Consider the following 18,640-nt stretch of genomic DNA (forward strand, 5'->3'; position numbering starts at 1 on the left):
GTATTCAGATTTAGCATATTAATGATGCATTCACCTCATAAATCATGACACACTGCTCTAGCACAGGAAAGTGCATACAAGTTCAAGTGCATGCTTTTAAAATAAAAAAGTATTGGTATCGGTATCGATATCGGCGATACTGGCCCTGTATTTACTTGGTATCGGATCGATGCCGAAATTTGCAGTATCGCCCATCACTACTGAACGTTGCTCGTGACCGTCCGCTCTGTCATCCCTTGTGAACGGCGCAATCTGCGCGGCCCAACAAGGGGGAGAGCGAGTTCGCTTTCTGTAAATAAGAAAAGCTTGCCGCGAGCTTGGAGAAGCGAACAGCATACATTTTTATCTGCCGCGAGAGCCGGGATCGAACCCGGATCCCTGGCGCAAAAGCCTAAGATTCTGCCACTGAGCCACAGGGGAGAATACATCAGCTTTCGGTTAGAGCGAGCATATAAGAGCGTCATGTCTTGCGACGGCGTTTGCTTGCAGACGTGCGTGTATTTATAACAGGCTCGTATACTGCAATATGAACAATTCCAGTCGCCTGAACTCAAGAGGGGACTGAGAAATGTGTGAGGTATGGAGGTAGGTCCGGCCAGGGCGGGACGAAAACACTCTGTTCTCCTTTCGCCGGTGAGTGACGCGCGAGGACGGAGTAGCTTTCTTGTAACGTAAAGAGAGCTCCAGGACCGTCCGCTTCTGCCATCCCTTGTGAGCGGCGCAGTAGCGCGGCTCGAACAAAGGGAGAGGAAGCTCGCTCCGAGACCGTCCACTTCTGCCATCCCTTGTGAGCGGCGCAGTAGCGCACACCGCACTGCGTTGACAATGAATACAAAATTAAGGATAATTTTTTGGCTTCAGATCTCGAAGAAAGAAGACTTTCCCGTAGCGTAAGCAACTTACGCAATACGAGAGAACCTCACGTAAGAGAACACGACAATTTACTCAGTAAGTGCAACTGTACTGTAAAATGAAGCCTTGTTTATTTCCATGGTATTACCGGAATTGTACCATATAACTTGATCATTCCCTTTTCCATATAGTCACAATTTTTTACCTCGTATGTCCTGCAACGTTACCAAAGAAAACATGACAATTTACTCAGTAAGTAAAGTGAAACTGTACTGTAAAATGAAGCCTTGTTTATTTCCATGGTATTACTGGGATCTTACCCAATAATCTGTAATAGCTACTGTAGCTATTACAGATTATTGGGTAAGATCCCAGTAATTACATGGAAATAAAAAGGCTTCCTTTTACAGTAGCTACAGTTTCACTTTACTTACTGAGAATGTTCAACGTGATCTCATGAGAATACGTGTGTATTTTTACGTAAAGTGTAATTCTACCATACGTACATTTACTTACGTTTTATACACACAGAAACGTATAATACTGACGTATTTACAGCACTAAAATGTAAAATGTTTACGTATTAACAGCACAAACACGATTAGCCTACATGCAGTTAAACAAGAATACACTTTAAAAACTTAAAAATACCTTATTTAATCGTTTAACCATTTTAATATTTAGTTTATTTACAGTGAGACACAAAATGCGTTTTCTCCAATAGAACAATAATACACCAAAACCCAACATAAATTCACAAAATACATCAATTTTATTATACTTGATATAATCCAAATCTTTAGAATCCATACGTTTGCAAGAAAGAGATCCAAATTCAGCCCTTTATCCAGTGAGTGATCTACTTCATCTCCATTTCACAGGCTATCACAGCAGCGCAGTCCGTAACTGTCAAATCCCGCGCTCGTGATGAATTCAAATTCAAAAATTGCGCCCTCAAGAAGCGTTACGACATGTTTTACGGCAGTGATATCAAACGCTCATTGGCTCTCGCCTGTTCGTCCATGTTCGTCACAGATTGCGACATGCCGTATTTCAGTCGGTAAACTACATTTGAAATGGAGAAGCGCGCGCGCCTTCACACTAGTGATGGGCGATACTGCAAATTTCGGCATCGATCCGATACCAAGTAAATACAGGGCCAGTATCGCCGATATCGATACCGATACCAATACTTTTTTATTTTAAAAGCATGCACTTGAACTTGTATGCACTTTCCTGTGCTAGAGCAGTGTGTCATGATTTATGAGGTGAATGCATCATTAATATGCTAAATCTGAATACGTTTTCATGACTACTAGGCCTAAATATTTTGTGATTTGTGCTGTCAACTCGACTGTAATTAGTCAGTGACTTTTACAAAACTACCCTAATTATAGTATTAGCCTACTAGTACTAGCCTACTGTTCAAAAGTTTGGGGCCTGTAACATTTTTAATTCTCTTCTGCATTAATTTGATCAAAAATACAGTAAAAACTGTAATATTACAATTTAACATGGGCTATCTGTTTTCTATGCCATAGTAAACTGTAATTTATTCATGTGATCAAAGCTGAATTTTCGGCATCATTACTCCAGTCATGATGAGAATTAATTTTAATATGCTGATTTGCTGCTCAGGAAACATTTCTTATTATTATCAATGTTGAAAACAGTTTCATATTTTTGTGGAAACCATGATACATTTATGCAGAATTATTTGATGAACAAAGTTCAAAGAACAGCATTTATGAAGTAGATTTTTTTTTAACAGTGTAAAAACCCTTGACTGTCACTTTTGATTAATTTAATGCATCGATCCTTGTTGAATAAAAATATTAATTTCAGTAAACAAATTTTACTGACGTCAACATTTTGAACTGTTATGTACCCCTACACTTTTGGTTTGTTTATTGCGAAATAACTCCCGATCACGCTCTCTGTGATTGATTGGTTTCGTCTTGTATCCAGATGACTAGGAGAAAAAGTTCTATCCTACACAATTATCCGCTAACATTCGCTTATTTTTCAACTTAGAAACTTATTTTACTAACTAAATTGCGTGCTAAATTAATAAAAAACATTACTGGTAAAAAAACACACATTTGGATCGATATTTTTATGTGAGGATCGATCCTTTTCGATACCACGTCAGTATCGAAGTATCGATACTTCAGGATCGATCCGCCCATCACTACTTCACACAGAGCGAAGCCGGGTTAACATTTTCATGGATTAATAACTTAAATTCTGCTCTGTACCTCATTCAAAACTATTATATACTGAAAGAGAGGACTGTGACTGCAACACATCGTCATGTGAACGACCAGTTTTGGTACCGGTTTTGACATTTTCGCAATAAATAAATTATTGTGATTACACGTAACGTTATATTGTTTTTCTTCATAATTGTAGCCTATGTAGTTTTCTATCTTTGAAAATTACGTATTAATACTACGTATTAATGAGACCACGCTGGAATGTTTTAGTTAAGTTGCAGAACACACATGGTAAAAGTTTGTGATTTTCAAAAATGTTTAAGCAGTAGCAAAGGATGTGGTAAGAGTCTGGTAATACAATGGAAATAAACAAGGCTTCCTTTTACAGTACAGTTTCACTTTACTTACTGAGTAAATTGTCATGTTTTCCTTGGTAACGTTGCAGGACATACGAGGTAAAAAATTGTGACTATATGGAAAAGGGAATGATCAAGTTATATGGTACAATTCCGGTAATACCATGGAAATAAACAAGGCTTCATTTTACAGTACAGTTGCACTTTACTTACTGAGTAAATTGTAAAAACATCTGCAAGAACATACCCAGTATTTAAGGTGTGCCATGACATTAGGGAAAACTGTTCCTGCGGGGTAGTTACCAGGTAAGTGTAAGGTAGATTATTTGATAAACCCTCTATAAATGGGTGTAGCAATGAACAACAACTATGTAAGACAAGGTAATTTAATAGTAATAAATAAACATGGACTGTTACCAACATAACCCTAGGATAACTACACATCTAACTTGAATTGATGGGTAATACTGAAGGTGTTTCTAAAAATTGGCTGCCTACATTCTGAGGACGTACACAATTAAATATGAGTTATTACCAACCTAAACAGGTAACAAGTACACATTACTTTGTTGAGTTGATATTTAACAGTGGTGTTTTTTTCCCTGGTAGTTTCTCTGTAATTGCATACTAATCACCTTAAGTAATTACACACTAAAATACTATAATTTACCATATGCTTACCAGGTAAAAACTTAGTAATTAGTTTGTAGTTTCTCTGCATTTACATACTTGTTACCTGTGGTAATTACCAATAACCAACTATAACTTACCATATATTTACCAGGTAAATACATAGTAATTAGGGGACTGTAAAAGGAAGGGTTACCGATTTGGCTTTAGCTCCATTAGGACATTTAATAGCTTTTATAAACGTGCCTAAACACTTTATAAACATTACTGGTGTGCATCTTGAGACAAAACAACGGCAGTGACATATTTTAAGAGATTCTAGTGCAAGTCGCCTTTAGTTCAGACAGCTCAAACATGCATTTTATCCTGGGACTAAGCTTAAGCCTTGTCCGTGAAACCGGCCATAAGTGTTATTATAAATACCCAAATCTTCCTCAAACAAAAATTGTAGAGTTCAGAACCCAGATGTTCTCACCTGAAGTATCTGAGTTCCAGAGCTGATGCCACTGGTATGAGCAGATGATCCTTCGGTCACAAAATGCACAAACACACCAGTCTTATTACCCCCAATGACCTGTAGTTGGTTCAATAGCATTTCTCCTTGGAAAACCACGGTGAGTACACGACCAGTGATACGCAGGGCCTGAGGTCTGGAGCGCATTAGGAAGGGAGGAGCTGATGCTCTTGAGACGCTAGATTTATACAAAATTACATTCTTTTTTTTAGCAGTGTGACAATACATAAATAAATGTGATAATTATGTTTTGTCTTTAGTTTTTATTTTACCTGTCAGTAGGGATTCTCTTGTGAAGTAGTGATGTGGGTGATTTTGACTCATTCAAATTCAAATTATTTCCTATCAAAATGGAGATCAACAAGGGGTGTATTGTAATTCATTCTAATTGCAGAGTGTCCTTAAAAAGTATGTGGACACTGTTTGACATTTAAGCTACAAATATATGAATGTAATTGCATTACCTAGCAATATATCAAAGCAAATAGAATCTGCAAACAAATAATGCTAGAGCTGTTCTTAGAAATAACTACACTTTGCTGAGCCATTTTTGCAACTTACTGGTCCCAATATCATCTTTAGTGGATGTATGAAGTGGTGCATGATGTAAAAATGTTTAAAATAAAGCTTTTAATCCTGTATTTTGAAGATGATGTACACGGTAATGCTCAGAATATTTCCTCTCTTTTCTCTGAAAATGTACACACTGTAAACTTGAAAATGTAAACTTGATTTTCTTATCAGTAATTAAATGGAATACCTGTACTGAGGTTCATGACATACTTCCACTACGTACCAATATGCCAAATAAAATGACTAAATTCTGATTGTGTTGTGCCATTGCCACTTATAATTCAGAAAAAGATATTTCAAAGTATGTAATGGAAGTATGTCATGAAGCTGAGTACAAGTATTCCATTTAATTACTGATTAAGAAAATCAAGTTTAAAAACTGAAGAGTAGAAATGGTTGAATTCTTTGAGACAGTAAATGAATGGAAAGAAATATGTTGTTATACTGCAACATAAATAAAACATTTTTAGTATATTTTGATTTAATAGTACATTTCTTGTTTGTCGATGAAGGGGTTAAAGGAGCTGTATGTAAGAAATGTATTTCAATTAATCATAAAATGGCCCTGATATGTCACTAGACATTAAGAAATCATGTTCATTTCAAATACTTATATCACTGACAACAGTAGTACGGCCAGGATATTGTCATTTAAAAAGTTGCAGCCCTCAACTGATGTTGATGTTGTCATCTTGTGTTTTGGCCTGATGCTCCACCCTCCACCTATCTACCAATCACGAAGTCAGTAGTGTTTCGGCATCCGGGTTGCCAGCTCTGCTCTAGTTACCACAGCTACATAGCAGCCTACGTTCCTGCTGGATCCTGCAACCTATCTGGCAACCTCGAGTCAGGGGGGAGGGGGAGGGGATACACCGCTCTACAGTAATTTGAAAGTGATTGCAGTACCAGTTCTCTTACGAGAGTTCTCTCGTACTGCGTCTTAGCTAAGACGCTGCGGGAAAAGTCTCTTTTCACGAAATACTGAAGCAAAAAAAATTATCCTTAATTTTGTAATATTGTAAAGCGCATTTGCAGCAGCATACAGCCATAGGCGAGACGGCTCGCTCGCTCATTGGCTGCTCTGCGGCAACTGCATAAGCCTATCGAGCGAGGGCTGATGCAACATCAAACCAATGAGGGCGCTTCGCGCCCTCCTTGCCACTTCCCGCCGAAACGGGCGTGGCCTAGCCTTATAAAGGTAGCTCGAAAAGGCTGACTCACTTGATTTTTCATCTCTTCAGCGAAGCTCACGCATCGTTGGATCACGAGAGAAGCAACGCGTCGTCTGAGAAGCAATTCAGCGGGACGAGCCACTTGAAGCCGCTGGCCAGCGCCGCCTTCCACTGCCGTACCTGCTGCGCATTCCGGCGCCTATATCCTTCTATATATTTTCTGTGTATAATGTGTATTATGTATGTACATTTTACACTAAAAGAGCCGGGCGTCTTTTTCAAGACGCCCCCCTTTCCTAGAGGATCTCGCAGCTCTCGCGCTCGCTGACGGCGACCGCCCTCACTCCGAGCCGATTGCCTATGGTGACTCTGAGGACTCACCTGGCATCCTTCTCCGAGGCTGCTCCTCCTGGAAGCGGACGGTCGGGGTTAGTTTTTCTTTACGTTACAAGAAAAACTACCCTGCCTCTGCGCGTCATTCACCGGCGAAAGGAGAAAAGTGTGTTCGTAGTTACTGGCCCCTTTTCTCTTACATTTCCTGTCGGCGACTGGAAATGTCATTTGCAGCAAGCGCACGCCTGCCAGCAAACGCCGAAGAATACATTTTGACGCTCAACGCATACCAAAAGCCTGTATCCCCCTGTGGCTCAGTGGTGGAATGATAGGTTTTAACGCATGGGAGACCGGAGTTCGTTTCCCGGTCTTGCGGCATATATTTATGCCGCCAATGCTCCGCTCTGTCAGTCCCCCGGGGGCGACTGCAGAGGTGTATTTTTGCAGCTAGCAAGCGCGTAGTACCCGCTTGCCTGCAACCGAACACCGTTTCTACGGTTCCCGTGCGTCACTGGCGAAAAGAGAATGGAGTGTTTTAGCCCCGCTGAAACCGGGCGATATCCACTCTTCTCACATTCTGACACTTTTCAGGCGTCTGAAAATGTCAGTATTGCATGTTGTACTACACACATGCCTGCAACAAACGCTAGTGTGGTTAATACTCGCGGTAACTGAAAGCCTATGTGTCTTCCTCTGTGGTCCAGTGGTAGATTCATAGCCTTTCGCGCAGTCGACCCGGGTTCGATTCCCAGGTCCGACGGCAGAAAAATTTATGCCGTCACATACAATTCGCTCTATCAGTCCCCTGAAAGGCGACTGCAGATGTGAATTTTTGCAGCCGACGAGCACGTGGTACAACCCGTGCCCGCTTGTCTGCACACGAAAGCCGTTCTACGGCTACCTAGAAAAATTCCATTGGGTGCCCACAAACACTATGTTTTGCATGCCTCATGGTTTTTCTATAAAAGAAGCCTGTCCGCATTCGCTCTGCTCAGGCAGACAGTGCGCTCAATGCAGTAAATGTGTCCGCTCTTCCGAGCCCACATTCACTCACAGACATTACATGTCCTACGGGACTCGCCCAGCCCTCCCTCACTCGGTTAAACACCGTGGCGAAGTCGAGTGCGTCTGAAAATGTCGATATTGCATGTTATGCTACCCGCATGCTTGCAAACAAATACTCGCGTTTAACTGAAAGTCAATGTGTCTTCCACTGTGGTCCAGTGGTAGATTCTAAATCTTTCGCGCGGGCGACCCGGGTTCGATTCCCAGGTCTGACGGCAAAAAGTTTTTATGCCGCCAAATACAAATCGCTCTGCCAGTGCCCTGAGAGGCGACTGCAGATATGTATTTTGCAGCCGACGACCACGTGGTACAACCCGTGCCTGTTTGCCTGCACACAAAAGCCGTTTTACGGCTACCCAGAAATATCCCATATGGATGTATTTTCTGGTGTCCCGGCCACGGCCGATGGTGCTATAAATGTAGTGCTGATGCCCAGTGCCCATCGCTACACACAAGCACAGCCCCTCACACGGGGCTTGCGCCCATAAATTCGACTCAGGTCGATCGCGCACCCAACATAGTAAATGTGCACATTCCCCAGTGCCACAAACACTATGTCACACGTGTCACGTGGTTTCTGTAAAACGAAACCTGTGCACGCTCGCTCTGCTCAGGCAGACAGCGCGTCAAAAGCAGTAAATGTGCCCGCTTCCCGCCCACACTTACTCACAGACAACGAGTCCCACGAGACTCGCTCAGCCCTCCCTCTCTCGGTTAAGCACCGTAGGGGGGTCGAGGACGAGCGCTCTGCCCGCTGTGATCAGCGCGCTCCCCGCCTCGAATGTCACAGGCATAACGCCTACGTTACAGCACGCCCGAAGCACCTCTGTCGCCCAGAGGTTTCGGAATGGGTGCTAGACATTATAAGAGAGGCTACTCGCTACAGTTTTGTCGACGCCCTCCCCGCTTCACAGCGCGCGTCGAAACTACGGTGAATTCAGAAGTAGCACACCTACTTCGTGCCGAAATATCAAAACTGATGAGCAAAGGGGCTATAGAGCCTGTATCTCAAGCTCAAAGCGAAGGGGGGCTATACAGCAGATACTGTCTGGCAAGAAAGACGGGGGTTTCAGACCCATACTGGATCTAAGACAGCTGAACGAAGCATTAGCGAAACGCAGTTTCAGAATGCTTACAACCAGGAAAATCCTCGCGCATATTCGCAGAGGAGGCTGGTTCATGTCAATAGATCTGAAGGACGCGTATTTTCAAATACAGATAGCGTCATGTCACAGGCAATACTTGAGATTCGCCTTCGAGGGCCAGACATACCAGTATAACAGTCCTGCCGTTCGGCCTGTCCCTGGTGCCTCGTACATTTACGAGGTGCATGGACGCAGCGCTCGCTCCTCTCAGACTCAGAGGCATGCGAGTGCTGAACTATTTGGACGACTGGCTGATTCTGGCTCAATCACGATCAGAGCTCGTGGAGCACAGGGCCATTTTACTCGATCACCTCGAGAAACTTGGTCTCAGAGTCAACTGGACGAAGAGTTCACTGAACCCCAGTCAAACGATCCCGTTTTTGGGTATAGTTCTGGACTCACAGTCTATGATGGCGCGGCTGTTGCCACAGCGCGCACTGGACATTCAGCGCACAGCGAGCTCTCTCCGCTGCGGCGCGACCTTCCCGCTCAGGGAATTTCAGAAGATGCTAGGTCTCATGGCCTCAGCATCACCAGTTCTTCAGTTGGGCCTGCTCCGCATGCGCCCCTTGCAGTTCTGGCTGAAAGCGCGGGTACCGTGCAGAGCGTGGGTATCCGGTCGGCTGCGTCTCAAGGTCAATCAGAGCTGTGTTACAGCTCTAAAACCTTGGACAGCGAACGACTGGTACCAATCAGGTGTAAGCCTGGGGACTTCCTCGAGAGTGAAAGTGGTGTCGACGGACGCCTCCACCTCGGGATGGGGAGCGCTGCTCGAGGGCAGACCGTTCTTTGGCCTGTGGTCAGAACGAGAAAAGCTCCGACATATCAACTGTCTGGAAATGCTGGCAGTGGAAAACGCGCTGACACGCTTTCGTCCCCGAATCAAGGACCATCACGTCTTAGTCCGTTCGGACAACATGTCTGTGGTGTCCTACATAAATCACCAGGGCGGTCTCAGATCCCGAGACCTGTACAGGTTGGCGGAACGCCTCCTGGTTTGGGCTCAGCACAACTTGCGCTCGCTGAGAGCAGTTCATGTGCCTGGGCTACAGAATCTGGGTCCAGACAGACTGTCCAGAGACAACATTCCCACGAGCGAATGGTCTTTACACCCACAAACAGTCCAGCTGCTGTGGGAGAGATTTGGCAGAGCGGAAGTGGACCTCTTCGCGTCCCACGAAAACGCTCACTGCCCCGTGTTCTTTTCCAAGAACGAAAGCGCGCTGTCCCAAAGGTGGCCTCGCTGTCCACTCTATGCTTTTCCCCCCGTCTCCCTCCTTCCTCAGGTGATAGAACGGGTGAGGGAAACGAAATGCTCAGTGCTGCTTGTAGCACCACTTTGGAAGAACCAACCATGGTTTCCAGATTTGATGCAGTTAGCAGACACTGCCCCGTGGCCAGTGCCGTTGAGGAGGGACCCCCTCTCGCAGGCCAGGGGCTCGATTTGGCACCCTCGACCAGAGTTGTGGTCCCTCCACGTGTGGGCGCTCAACGGTTACCCGCTGATCTCTCAGTGGGAGTGCTAAATACTATCACTCAGGCTAGAGCTCCGTCGACTCGACGGCTCTATGCTTCAAAGTGGTCTGTATTCTCCAGCTGGTGCACAGCTCGGGGATGTTCACCCCTCGATTGTGAGGTGACGGAGGTTCTCTCCTTCCTACAGGAGCTGTTGGATAAGGGCAGAGCCCCCTCCACGCTCAATGTTTATGTGGCGGCTATCGCAGCGTTCTCTGAAACAACGCATGGTCAGTCAATAGGAAGGAACGATTTGGTCATCCGCTTCTTCAGGGGAGCTAGGAGGCTGAATCCTCCCAGACCTCCCTCAGTCCCTGTATGGGACCTCTCTACGGTTTTGGAGGCCATGAAAGGTTCCCCTTTCGAACCCATCCAGACGATTAGCCTCAAACATCTGTCATTTAAGACAGTGTTCTTGCTGGCTCTCGCTTCAGTGAAGCGCATAGGTGACCTGCACGCGCTCTCGGTGAGCCCGACGTGCTTGGAGTTTGGGCCTAATGACTCAGGAGTCATACTCAAACCTCAACACACCGTTTCGGGCTCAGGTTATTTCCCTGTCTGCCCTGCCGGTGTCGGAAGAGGAAGGAGACTTAAGTTCTCTTTGCCCTGTTAGGGCTTTAAGAGCTTATGTGTCTCGCTCTGCTGTCTTCAGACAGACTGAGCAGCTGTTTGTCTCGTTCAGTGGACGTTCCAAGGGAATGGCTGTTTCGAAACAAAGCCTATCCAGATGGATAGTTGACGCCATAGCGTTAGCTTACACTTCCAGGGGTCTTCAGTGCCCACTGGGTGTCAGAGCGCACTCCACGAGAGGCGTTGCCTCGTCGTGGGCCTGGTCTAGTGGGATATCCTTACAGGATATATGTATGGCGGCAGGTTGGGCCTCGCCGTCTACATTTATCAGGTTTTATAACCTAGAGGTTCCCGCCTTACAGGCTAAGCTGTTGTCGGTGTAGCTGAATCAGTAGTCTGATTGGAACACTGAGATCGCAAGCGCAGCGCGCTGCCGACTGTCATATGGGCAGTATTGCGTAAGACCCACATTCCCACATTAGTCAGGCTCTTGCCTTGACTATGTGATGTCATATTATCGCGTCTGCGGACGCTGCTATATATGGGGACGGAGGGTTCCCCCTCCTGTTCTAGGACTCTCTGTGAGTCCCTCTAGTGATTGTGCACTGTAAATCCTGGGCTTCGCTTCCAGGTTTATTGGTGTTTCATCCCTGCACGCACGGCGTTTTACATTGGGTTCCCGCAGCGTCTTAGCTAAGACGCAGTACGAGAGAACTCTCGTAAGAGAACGTACTCGGTTACTAACGTAACCTCGGTTCTCTCTAGAAGAGGGAACGAGTACTGCGTTCCCCGCCGTGCGTACGATTCACTCTGGTTCGCTTCGGCGATGAAATAAATCAAGTGAGTCAGCCTTTTCGAGCTACCTTTATAAGGCTAGGCCACGCCCGTTTCGGCGGGAAGTGGCAAGGAGGGCGCGAAGCTCATTGGTCTGATGTTGCATCAGCCCTCGCTCGATAGGCTTATGCAGTTGCCGCAGAGCAGCCAATGAGCGAGCGAGCCGTCTCGCCTATGGCTGTATGCTGCTGCAAATGCGCTTTACAATATTACAAAATTAAGGATAATTTTTTTTGCTTCAGTATTTCGTGAAAAGAGACTTTTCCCGCAGCGTCTTAGCTAAGACGCAGTACTCGTTCCCTCTTCTAGAGAGAACCGAGGTTACGTTAGTAACCGAGTACGTTTTGGCCACAATCTTACATACGGCTCCTTTAAGTCTTATCAGAGGTATTGTTCATCACATGAATTGTGAACTGCAACCAGAAATTGTACAATACTTTTGTCCTAATTTTGAATATTATTATCTTATTCCTAACACGATTTGCCTGAAAAGTGTGCTTGTTCTTCAAAAATAAATGGCACTTGGTTTGATATTTAGTGATGTCATGCAAAGACATTTTTAAGTGTGTTTTGGGGCACTGTATGTTACTGCGTGAAAGCATAAACATTTGTGACTTTGGGTAACCACAGTGTAATGTAGGGGGAAGTAACATACCTTTAGGAATGACAACATAATCAAAACAGTCATCGGTCAGCTCCTGACTGCTGAAAATGAAACAAAGAGGGTTTTTATTTTTTTATTTTGTATACCAGTTCTCTGGAGAATCTGCATGCAAACTTCCTCTCTCTGAGGTCAGAAGTTATTTTTAGATACAAACAACAATTTTTATCTCCACCACAAGGTGAATGTACATACGGAAACATTATTGACTTATGAGTTAGTTTTATTATAGTGTGTCTGAGTCATGGGCACATACAATGTAACATTAAGATCATAGAGACAAGGAAACAGGAAACACTAATTGATGGTTTAATAATACTGTGGAATACATACAAACAATAAAAAGAAAGAAAAGTGCCCTTAGTCCTGTTTTCCACTGGATGCAAAAACAGGATGTAAGCATTACCTATTCATTTTGGTGACCATATTAACAGGTTATAACACTCATACTTTCTACGTAAATCACCCTACAACAGCCACTGTTTGAAAGTGTCTACTGGGCTTGACATGCAAACAGCACTTTTTATTCAGTAAATCTGACTGAATCCAGATTATTTAAACACTTTAAAGCAATGGTTTTGGGTTTGGATTCTGGTCTGTGTAGACTCAGTTATGTAATTTTATGATTGTACAGCACTTTGGTCAACATTATGTTGTTTTAAAAGTGCTTTATAAATAAACTAAAATAATGAAAGTATGGAAATAGGTTAAAACGTGGTCCTTCTCCTCATGTAAATTAGATTATACAATTATCAAGTTATATTATTACAATAATATACTAATTCTCAATGGGCAACCATTTTAAAATGTCAATTAAAAGTAATAACTCAATACTTAATGTAGCCAAGCTGAAAAATTCAATACCAAACTGTTATTTTCAGTTTTACAGTTCACTGCTATGGACCAGATGAGCAGCTCACCTGTAAATGTCTTCCATGTCACTTCTGGAGTGTGTCACATCTGGAAAGTGTAACTCTCGTCTACGGAGAGATTCAGAACAGGGGGGCTCCACTTGATTGGAATTGATACTGTTGATTACTTCATCATTGAACTGTAAACACACACATACACACAAAATATATACAAAAACAAAAGCTCTATATTTCCTACCTAATGCCATCAGGCAGAGCAATGCTTTTTCCTCCTTTAGAGCCCATTCTCACATTAACAAATGCAAACAAAGTTATTGTTACTAATACTGCATGTACAGTTGACACAAATGAAATATAAGTGTAAAGGCCAATTCACACCAAGAATGATAAATATAATAACCATATTAGCATCCACACCAATTGACAATGAAGTTCTGTTAATAAAGCTTTTTTAAAGTCGGATGGATTTTGACTGGCTAATCATAGGCTGGAAAAAAATTGCTTGATCAAGTGTGGACTCCACAATTAAATAAAAATTAGGACCATTTTTAAAGCTTTATATCTATGGTTTTCATAGTTATTGTTCTTTAAAGCATGTGCTTTGCACTCTTGTTTGCACTAACACTGTCAAACTGCATTCCAGTAATGCTTATATGTATCACACAAAAAATGCTGTAACTGCATGTCAAGAATGACTTTTTAATGGGACAAATATGCCTGAAGAAAAAACATGAGCAGTATCTGTAATTAAGAAAACTTTCATTTGTCAGTAGTGTTGTTTTGTTCATTTGTGCTGTTAAGGGGTGGGGTTATCTGAGATGCAGTACATGTATATACCACATTAGGGTGGAGAATTAAAACTCAAGTAAATAATCACTATGTCACTAACCTTGCAAACTTTGACATATCCAATGATTATTTCATTCTCAAAAAAAAAAGAAAAAAAAAGAAAAAAAAGAAGAAGACTAGGAAAGTTTGGGACCATATAACGTCACAATATTGTGCACTGTCGCATAGTTACATGCATTCTGTCACCGGAAACTGGCCTGTCAATCATCCTGTCACAGTTAAAATCTTTATATACACACTCCCCATTTCATTGAATTAAAGTTAGATGTTGATTTTTAGTAACTCAACCCCCTTTCTTAACCGTCAATTTCACCAACATCCTCCATGTTTTTAGTTCTTTTTATTAGTTTTTGTAGTTCTGAACCAAATCCTCCAATGAGCTGTGGGCAATATCAGCCTTTAGTGTGCATGGATCTATACTTCGAAAATCTACTGGAAAGTGTAGACTCTTTTGGCATACTCTTTTCAACATGCTGTGCTTTGGGACACACTTATTCTAATCTCACATACTATTTAGAATGCATAAAATCCACATTATTATTACGCAGAGTCAGTAGTATTCACATTATTCTCTGTGGATAGTCCACAGAGAATAATGTGAATACTACTGACTCTGCGTAATAATAATGTGGATTTTATGCATTCTAAATAGTATGTGAGATTAGAATAAGTGTGTCCCAAAGCACAGCATGTTGAAAAGAGCATGCTGAGGCTAAGCCTAATGTTGCGTCCCAAATGACGCTCTACACTATGCACTTATACACTATGTACTCATCTGTATAGTGTATGAATTTTATAAGATTATTTTGTCATTCAACATCGGAGTCTTATAGCCCCTCAGCTACGTAATTAAAGCTGCCAATAGTTGAGTGCATGAAGTGTTCAAAATTTCACATTTCGTTTTTTCAGTTAATTAAGTGCATCATCAAAGTATTTAAAGTGAACTTTTTCTATTTGGAATTTTCAATATGAACACACTACTCACACTATTTATACTACAAAACTGCAATTGGGGTGCAGCTTAAGTCACACTAGGCTTAGATAAGTAGAACATTAACAGTATAAATGTACCTCATTTGAGCTGAAAGACTCAGGAAGGATTGCTTTCAAGCGACACAGCCGTCTTCTGGGTGCCGGGCTGGAAGGAGGGTCCTCGCTGCTCTCGCAACTGATCTTCCTGTCCTACTCATTCAAGAGACATAACATTAAAAATAAAGGCCTGTGTGGCTGTATTAAGTTACAGATGTAACTGATTGCACAATATTGAAAATTACTATGTTGGGTATTGAATTTATAATATAAAATTTACAGTTTTACCCTGGATTTTTCTCTTCTTTCTCTTTCCCTGCTACAGGCTTTCATGGTGAAAACCTTCTCCTGTAGCTCCATTAGTTGGCCTCTGAGCATGTCCTTCTCTGCAAGACTCCGTGCGATCTGAACCTGGGCCTCATCACGGGACAAATATGCCTGAAAAAAAAAAAAAATCTTGAGCAGTATCTGTCATAAGAAAGTTTTCATTTTCCAGTACACTCTACAAAAAATGGTTCTTCAGCGGTTCTTCAGGGGTTCTTTGCGGTGGTTATGGTGCTATATAGCACCACTACCATTTAAAGAACCTGTTAAGCCCAGTTTGGTTCTTCAGCGGTTCTTCAGCAGTTCTTTGAGGTGGTTAAGGAGCTATATGGCACCACTGCCATTCAAAGAACCTGTTAAGCCCCTACAGTTCTTTAAAGGTTCTCTCTCTCTCTAGTCTCTTAGTTTAGTTGGTGATACAGTAGGATTAGAAAAACAACATTAAAATGATTAATTATCCATCTTTTAAGTAAAAGTGTCATTTAGAAGCATATTGACTCATCAGTTGTAGTATCTGGCATGATAATGGGCCCTACTACCTCAAAAATGAAGAAAAAAAAACCCCAAAACAAACAAACAAATGGTTCTATATAGCACCATTTGACAAATGTGCTATAAAGCTTCTTAAGTGCCATATAGTAACAAAAGAGGTTCCCCTATTATTACGAACCAAAGAACCATTGTTGGGTACTGTTGAGCACCATTTTTGTTGAAGTAATTGTAAACAATCAATGTGCTATATGGCACCTCTTATTCTACGGTTCTACGTAGCACCATTTGACAAAGGAGCTGTATAGCACCTTTAAAGAGGTGCTATATGGCACTTAAAGTGGTTTCCCATGATTACAAGCCAAAGAACCAATTTAAGTGCTATTTAGCACCATTTTTGTTTAGAGTGTAGTCTGTGCAAGCTAATGATTTATGTTTTCCAGCATGATTTCAGAAGGACTCTAAAAGCATCTTGTGTGCCTCAATAAAAGCAAAAACATCAGACCTTTTGAAGAAAGGAGTTCACAAGGTCAGTGTCACAAATTCTCTTATTTGATTTATGAACATGATATAGAGCAGAATCAGAAATATTTATTTTCTTTGCTGTTTTAATTTTTTAAAAATACAAAAAAGTTTGTTTATTTCAATATTTAAATTGTGAATCCCATATTTTCAAATTGGTCCCAGACTTTTGGACCCAATATTCATTTACTGCATATAATGCATGTAGGTTTCTAGATCTAAAAATGTTATTTCACTTACATACTGTAACGATGTTCGTCCAGTATACTGTGTTCATTTGTTTGAAACACTAACACTAAACTGACAATTTACTGTACTGTTAGATAGCTTCCATGTAAACTGATCTCATTGTTGAATCTAAACTCTTATTTAAGACTTAATGATTTTGTATGATACTTGTTTATTATGAGCACAGATGATACTGACCTTATCTCTTTCTACCTGCACCTCTTCTAGCTGACTCTGGAACAGTGTGCTCCTGTGCTTGTACATCTCACAGTCCACAGTCAACTTCTCCACCTCCAGGGCTAAATAGTCCTTCTCTTCTATGAGCTAAAAAAGGTGAGAGGGGAGCATGGTGAAGGTGACAAAAAATATGGACATTTAAAAGAAACAATGTAAACCGAAGTAAAGAGGTAAAAAAAGAGAGAGAGAGAGAGAGAGAGAGAGAGAGACTAGATACAAATGATAAAAATATGAATTCCTCCTCTTAAATAAGAAAAAAGTAGGCTACAACACAAATTTTATACAAAGTACAACATTTTGAAAGACAAAACAAACAAACAACATTAAGGAGACCAGTTTTACCTCCTCTTTCTCTTGCTGGAGTCGTTCATTCTCCTCACTTAGTCTAGTGACATCCTCAGCTAGTTCTGAACGTCTGGTCTCTGTCTCCTTTAAATCATTCTCAAGGATATCCTGCTGTACCTGATTGAAAGAGAAAGAGACGGATTTACTGTGAAGGTCAGTCAGATAAGATTGAGTTCCAAAATGTGTTGATTTGTTATATCACTATAATAAATGAGTCTCTTATTCACCGGGGAGAATATCTCAATCTCCAGTAACTTTGTGCGTGCAGCGTTGAGTTCATCTTTGAGCTTTTGTGTGTCACTGGGATTCTTTAAGGAACGCTGCCTCTGGAAGTCTGTCTCTTTCTGTGCCTTCCTTAACTCGCACTGCAGCTGGTAAATCTGGAGAAGAGGTGAGGAGAAGAGATTTCATTATGCCCTGATGTTATTGTAAAACAATCCAGCATTACTGTTTTGTGTGTGTGTGTGTGTGTGTGTGTGTGTGTGTGTGTGTGTGTGTGTGTGTGTGTGTGTGTGTGTGTTGATTATACTGTAGTTTTTCTTTCATTACTCTTAATGGCTCGATTATACTGTAGTTTTTCTTTCTTTACTCTTAATGGCTCTCTGCCAATGTAAAGGTGTTTCGTTAAAGTGCCCCTATTATGGTTTTTTGAATATTCCCTTTCATGCAGTGTGTAATATAGTTGTTTGTGAAAGTTCAGCAAAGTTGTAAAGTCGAAAGTGCTCGATAAATAAAGTTATTGTCTCCCAAAAGGAAGAATCGACTCTGAACCTCCTAAACAAGTCGTCTGTATCCCAATGCGTTACTGTCACACGTCACTAGATAATACATTTGCATAATGCCCGCCTATGTTCTACAATCTACATTGTCTGCCCGTGAACAACTTGACCCGCCCTCGAACACGTCATTTTACTGATGACAGCTTCTCAAATCTCAGAGTTTAACGCGAGCACAAAGCACTTGCTCTGGAAAGATGGGTCAGTACTCAGTTTATTTGGACCAGCTTGCTCCTCAGAATCACAACCTAGAAAGTATGATTAATTAATGATGTATATACTTTTCTTCCGGGTGTTCAAAATACGTAGTTTTGTGTTTTATGTTGTGTAAGTTTCCAGCTAACTGGCTTACTCACATTATTACTTAATGAAATACTTCTGCTAATAAATTAGAAATATACATCGGCTTTTTGATGGACATACACTTGTTAATGCTGATGGTGAGGAATTACAGTTGAAACATCTCACAATGTACATCAAACTGAGTAGCGTATCACTGAGAAACATCCTGCTAAAGTCATCCTTGTGATGGA

The 18,640-nt window shown here is 41.9% G+C and overlaps 1 protein-coding gene across 3 annotated transcripts in view; it reads right to left on the reverse strand.

The window, feature by feature from the left end:
* Window positions 1-18,640, reverse strand: part of card14 (caspase recruitment domain family, member 14) — a 51,683-nt gene that overhangs the window by 29,789 nt on the left and 3,254 nt on the right. For 2 of the 3 annotated variants that reach the window (XR_014608178.1, XM_084128057.1), the window contains exons 5-13: window positions 17,559-17,711; window positions 17,329-17,448; window positions 16,948-17,073; window positions 15,475-15,624; window positions 15,229-15,339; window positions 13,357-13,487; window positions 12,431-12,480; window positions 4,841-4,910; window positions 4,530-4,746 (exon numbers count right to left, since the gene is read on the reverse strand). Coding sequence is in view for 2 of the 3 variants with exons in the window: in XM_084128057.1 (XP_083984183.1) it covers window positions 4,530-4,746; window positions 4,841-4,910; window positions 12,431-12,480; window positions 13,357-13,487; window positions 15,229-15,339; window positions 15,475-15,624; window positions 16,948-17,073; window positions 17,329-17,448; window positions 17,559-17,711 (1,128 nt within the window). In the remaining variant the exon portion in view is untranslated. The remainder of the gene's footprint in view (window positions 1-4,529; window positions 4,747-4,840; window positions 4,911-12,430; window positions 12,481-13,356; window positions 13,488-15,228; window positions 15,340-15,474; window positions 15,625-16,947; window positions 17,074-17,328; window positions 17,449-17,558; window positions 17,712-18,640) is intronic. The other variant, XM_084128058.1, reaches the window with a different exon arrangement.

Source organism: Abramis brama (genome assembly GCF_963993115.1).
Source record: "Abramis brama genome assembly, chromosome: 11".
Classification (NCBI taxonomy): Eukaryota; Metazoa; Chordata; class Actinopteri; order Cypriniformes; family Leuciscidae; genus Abramis; species Abramis brama.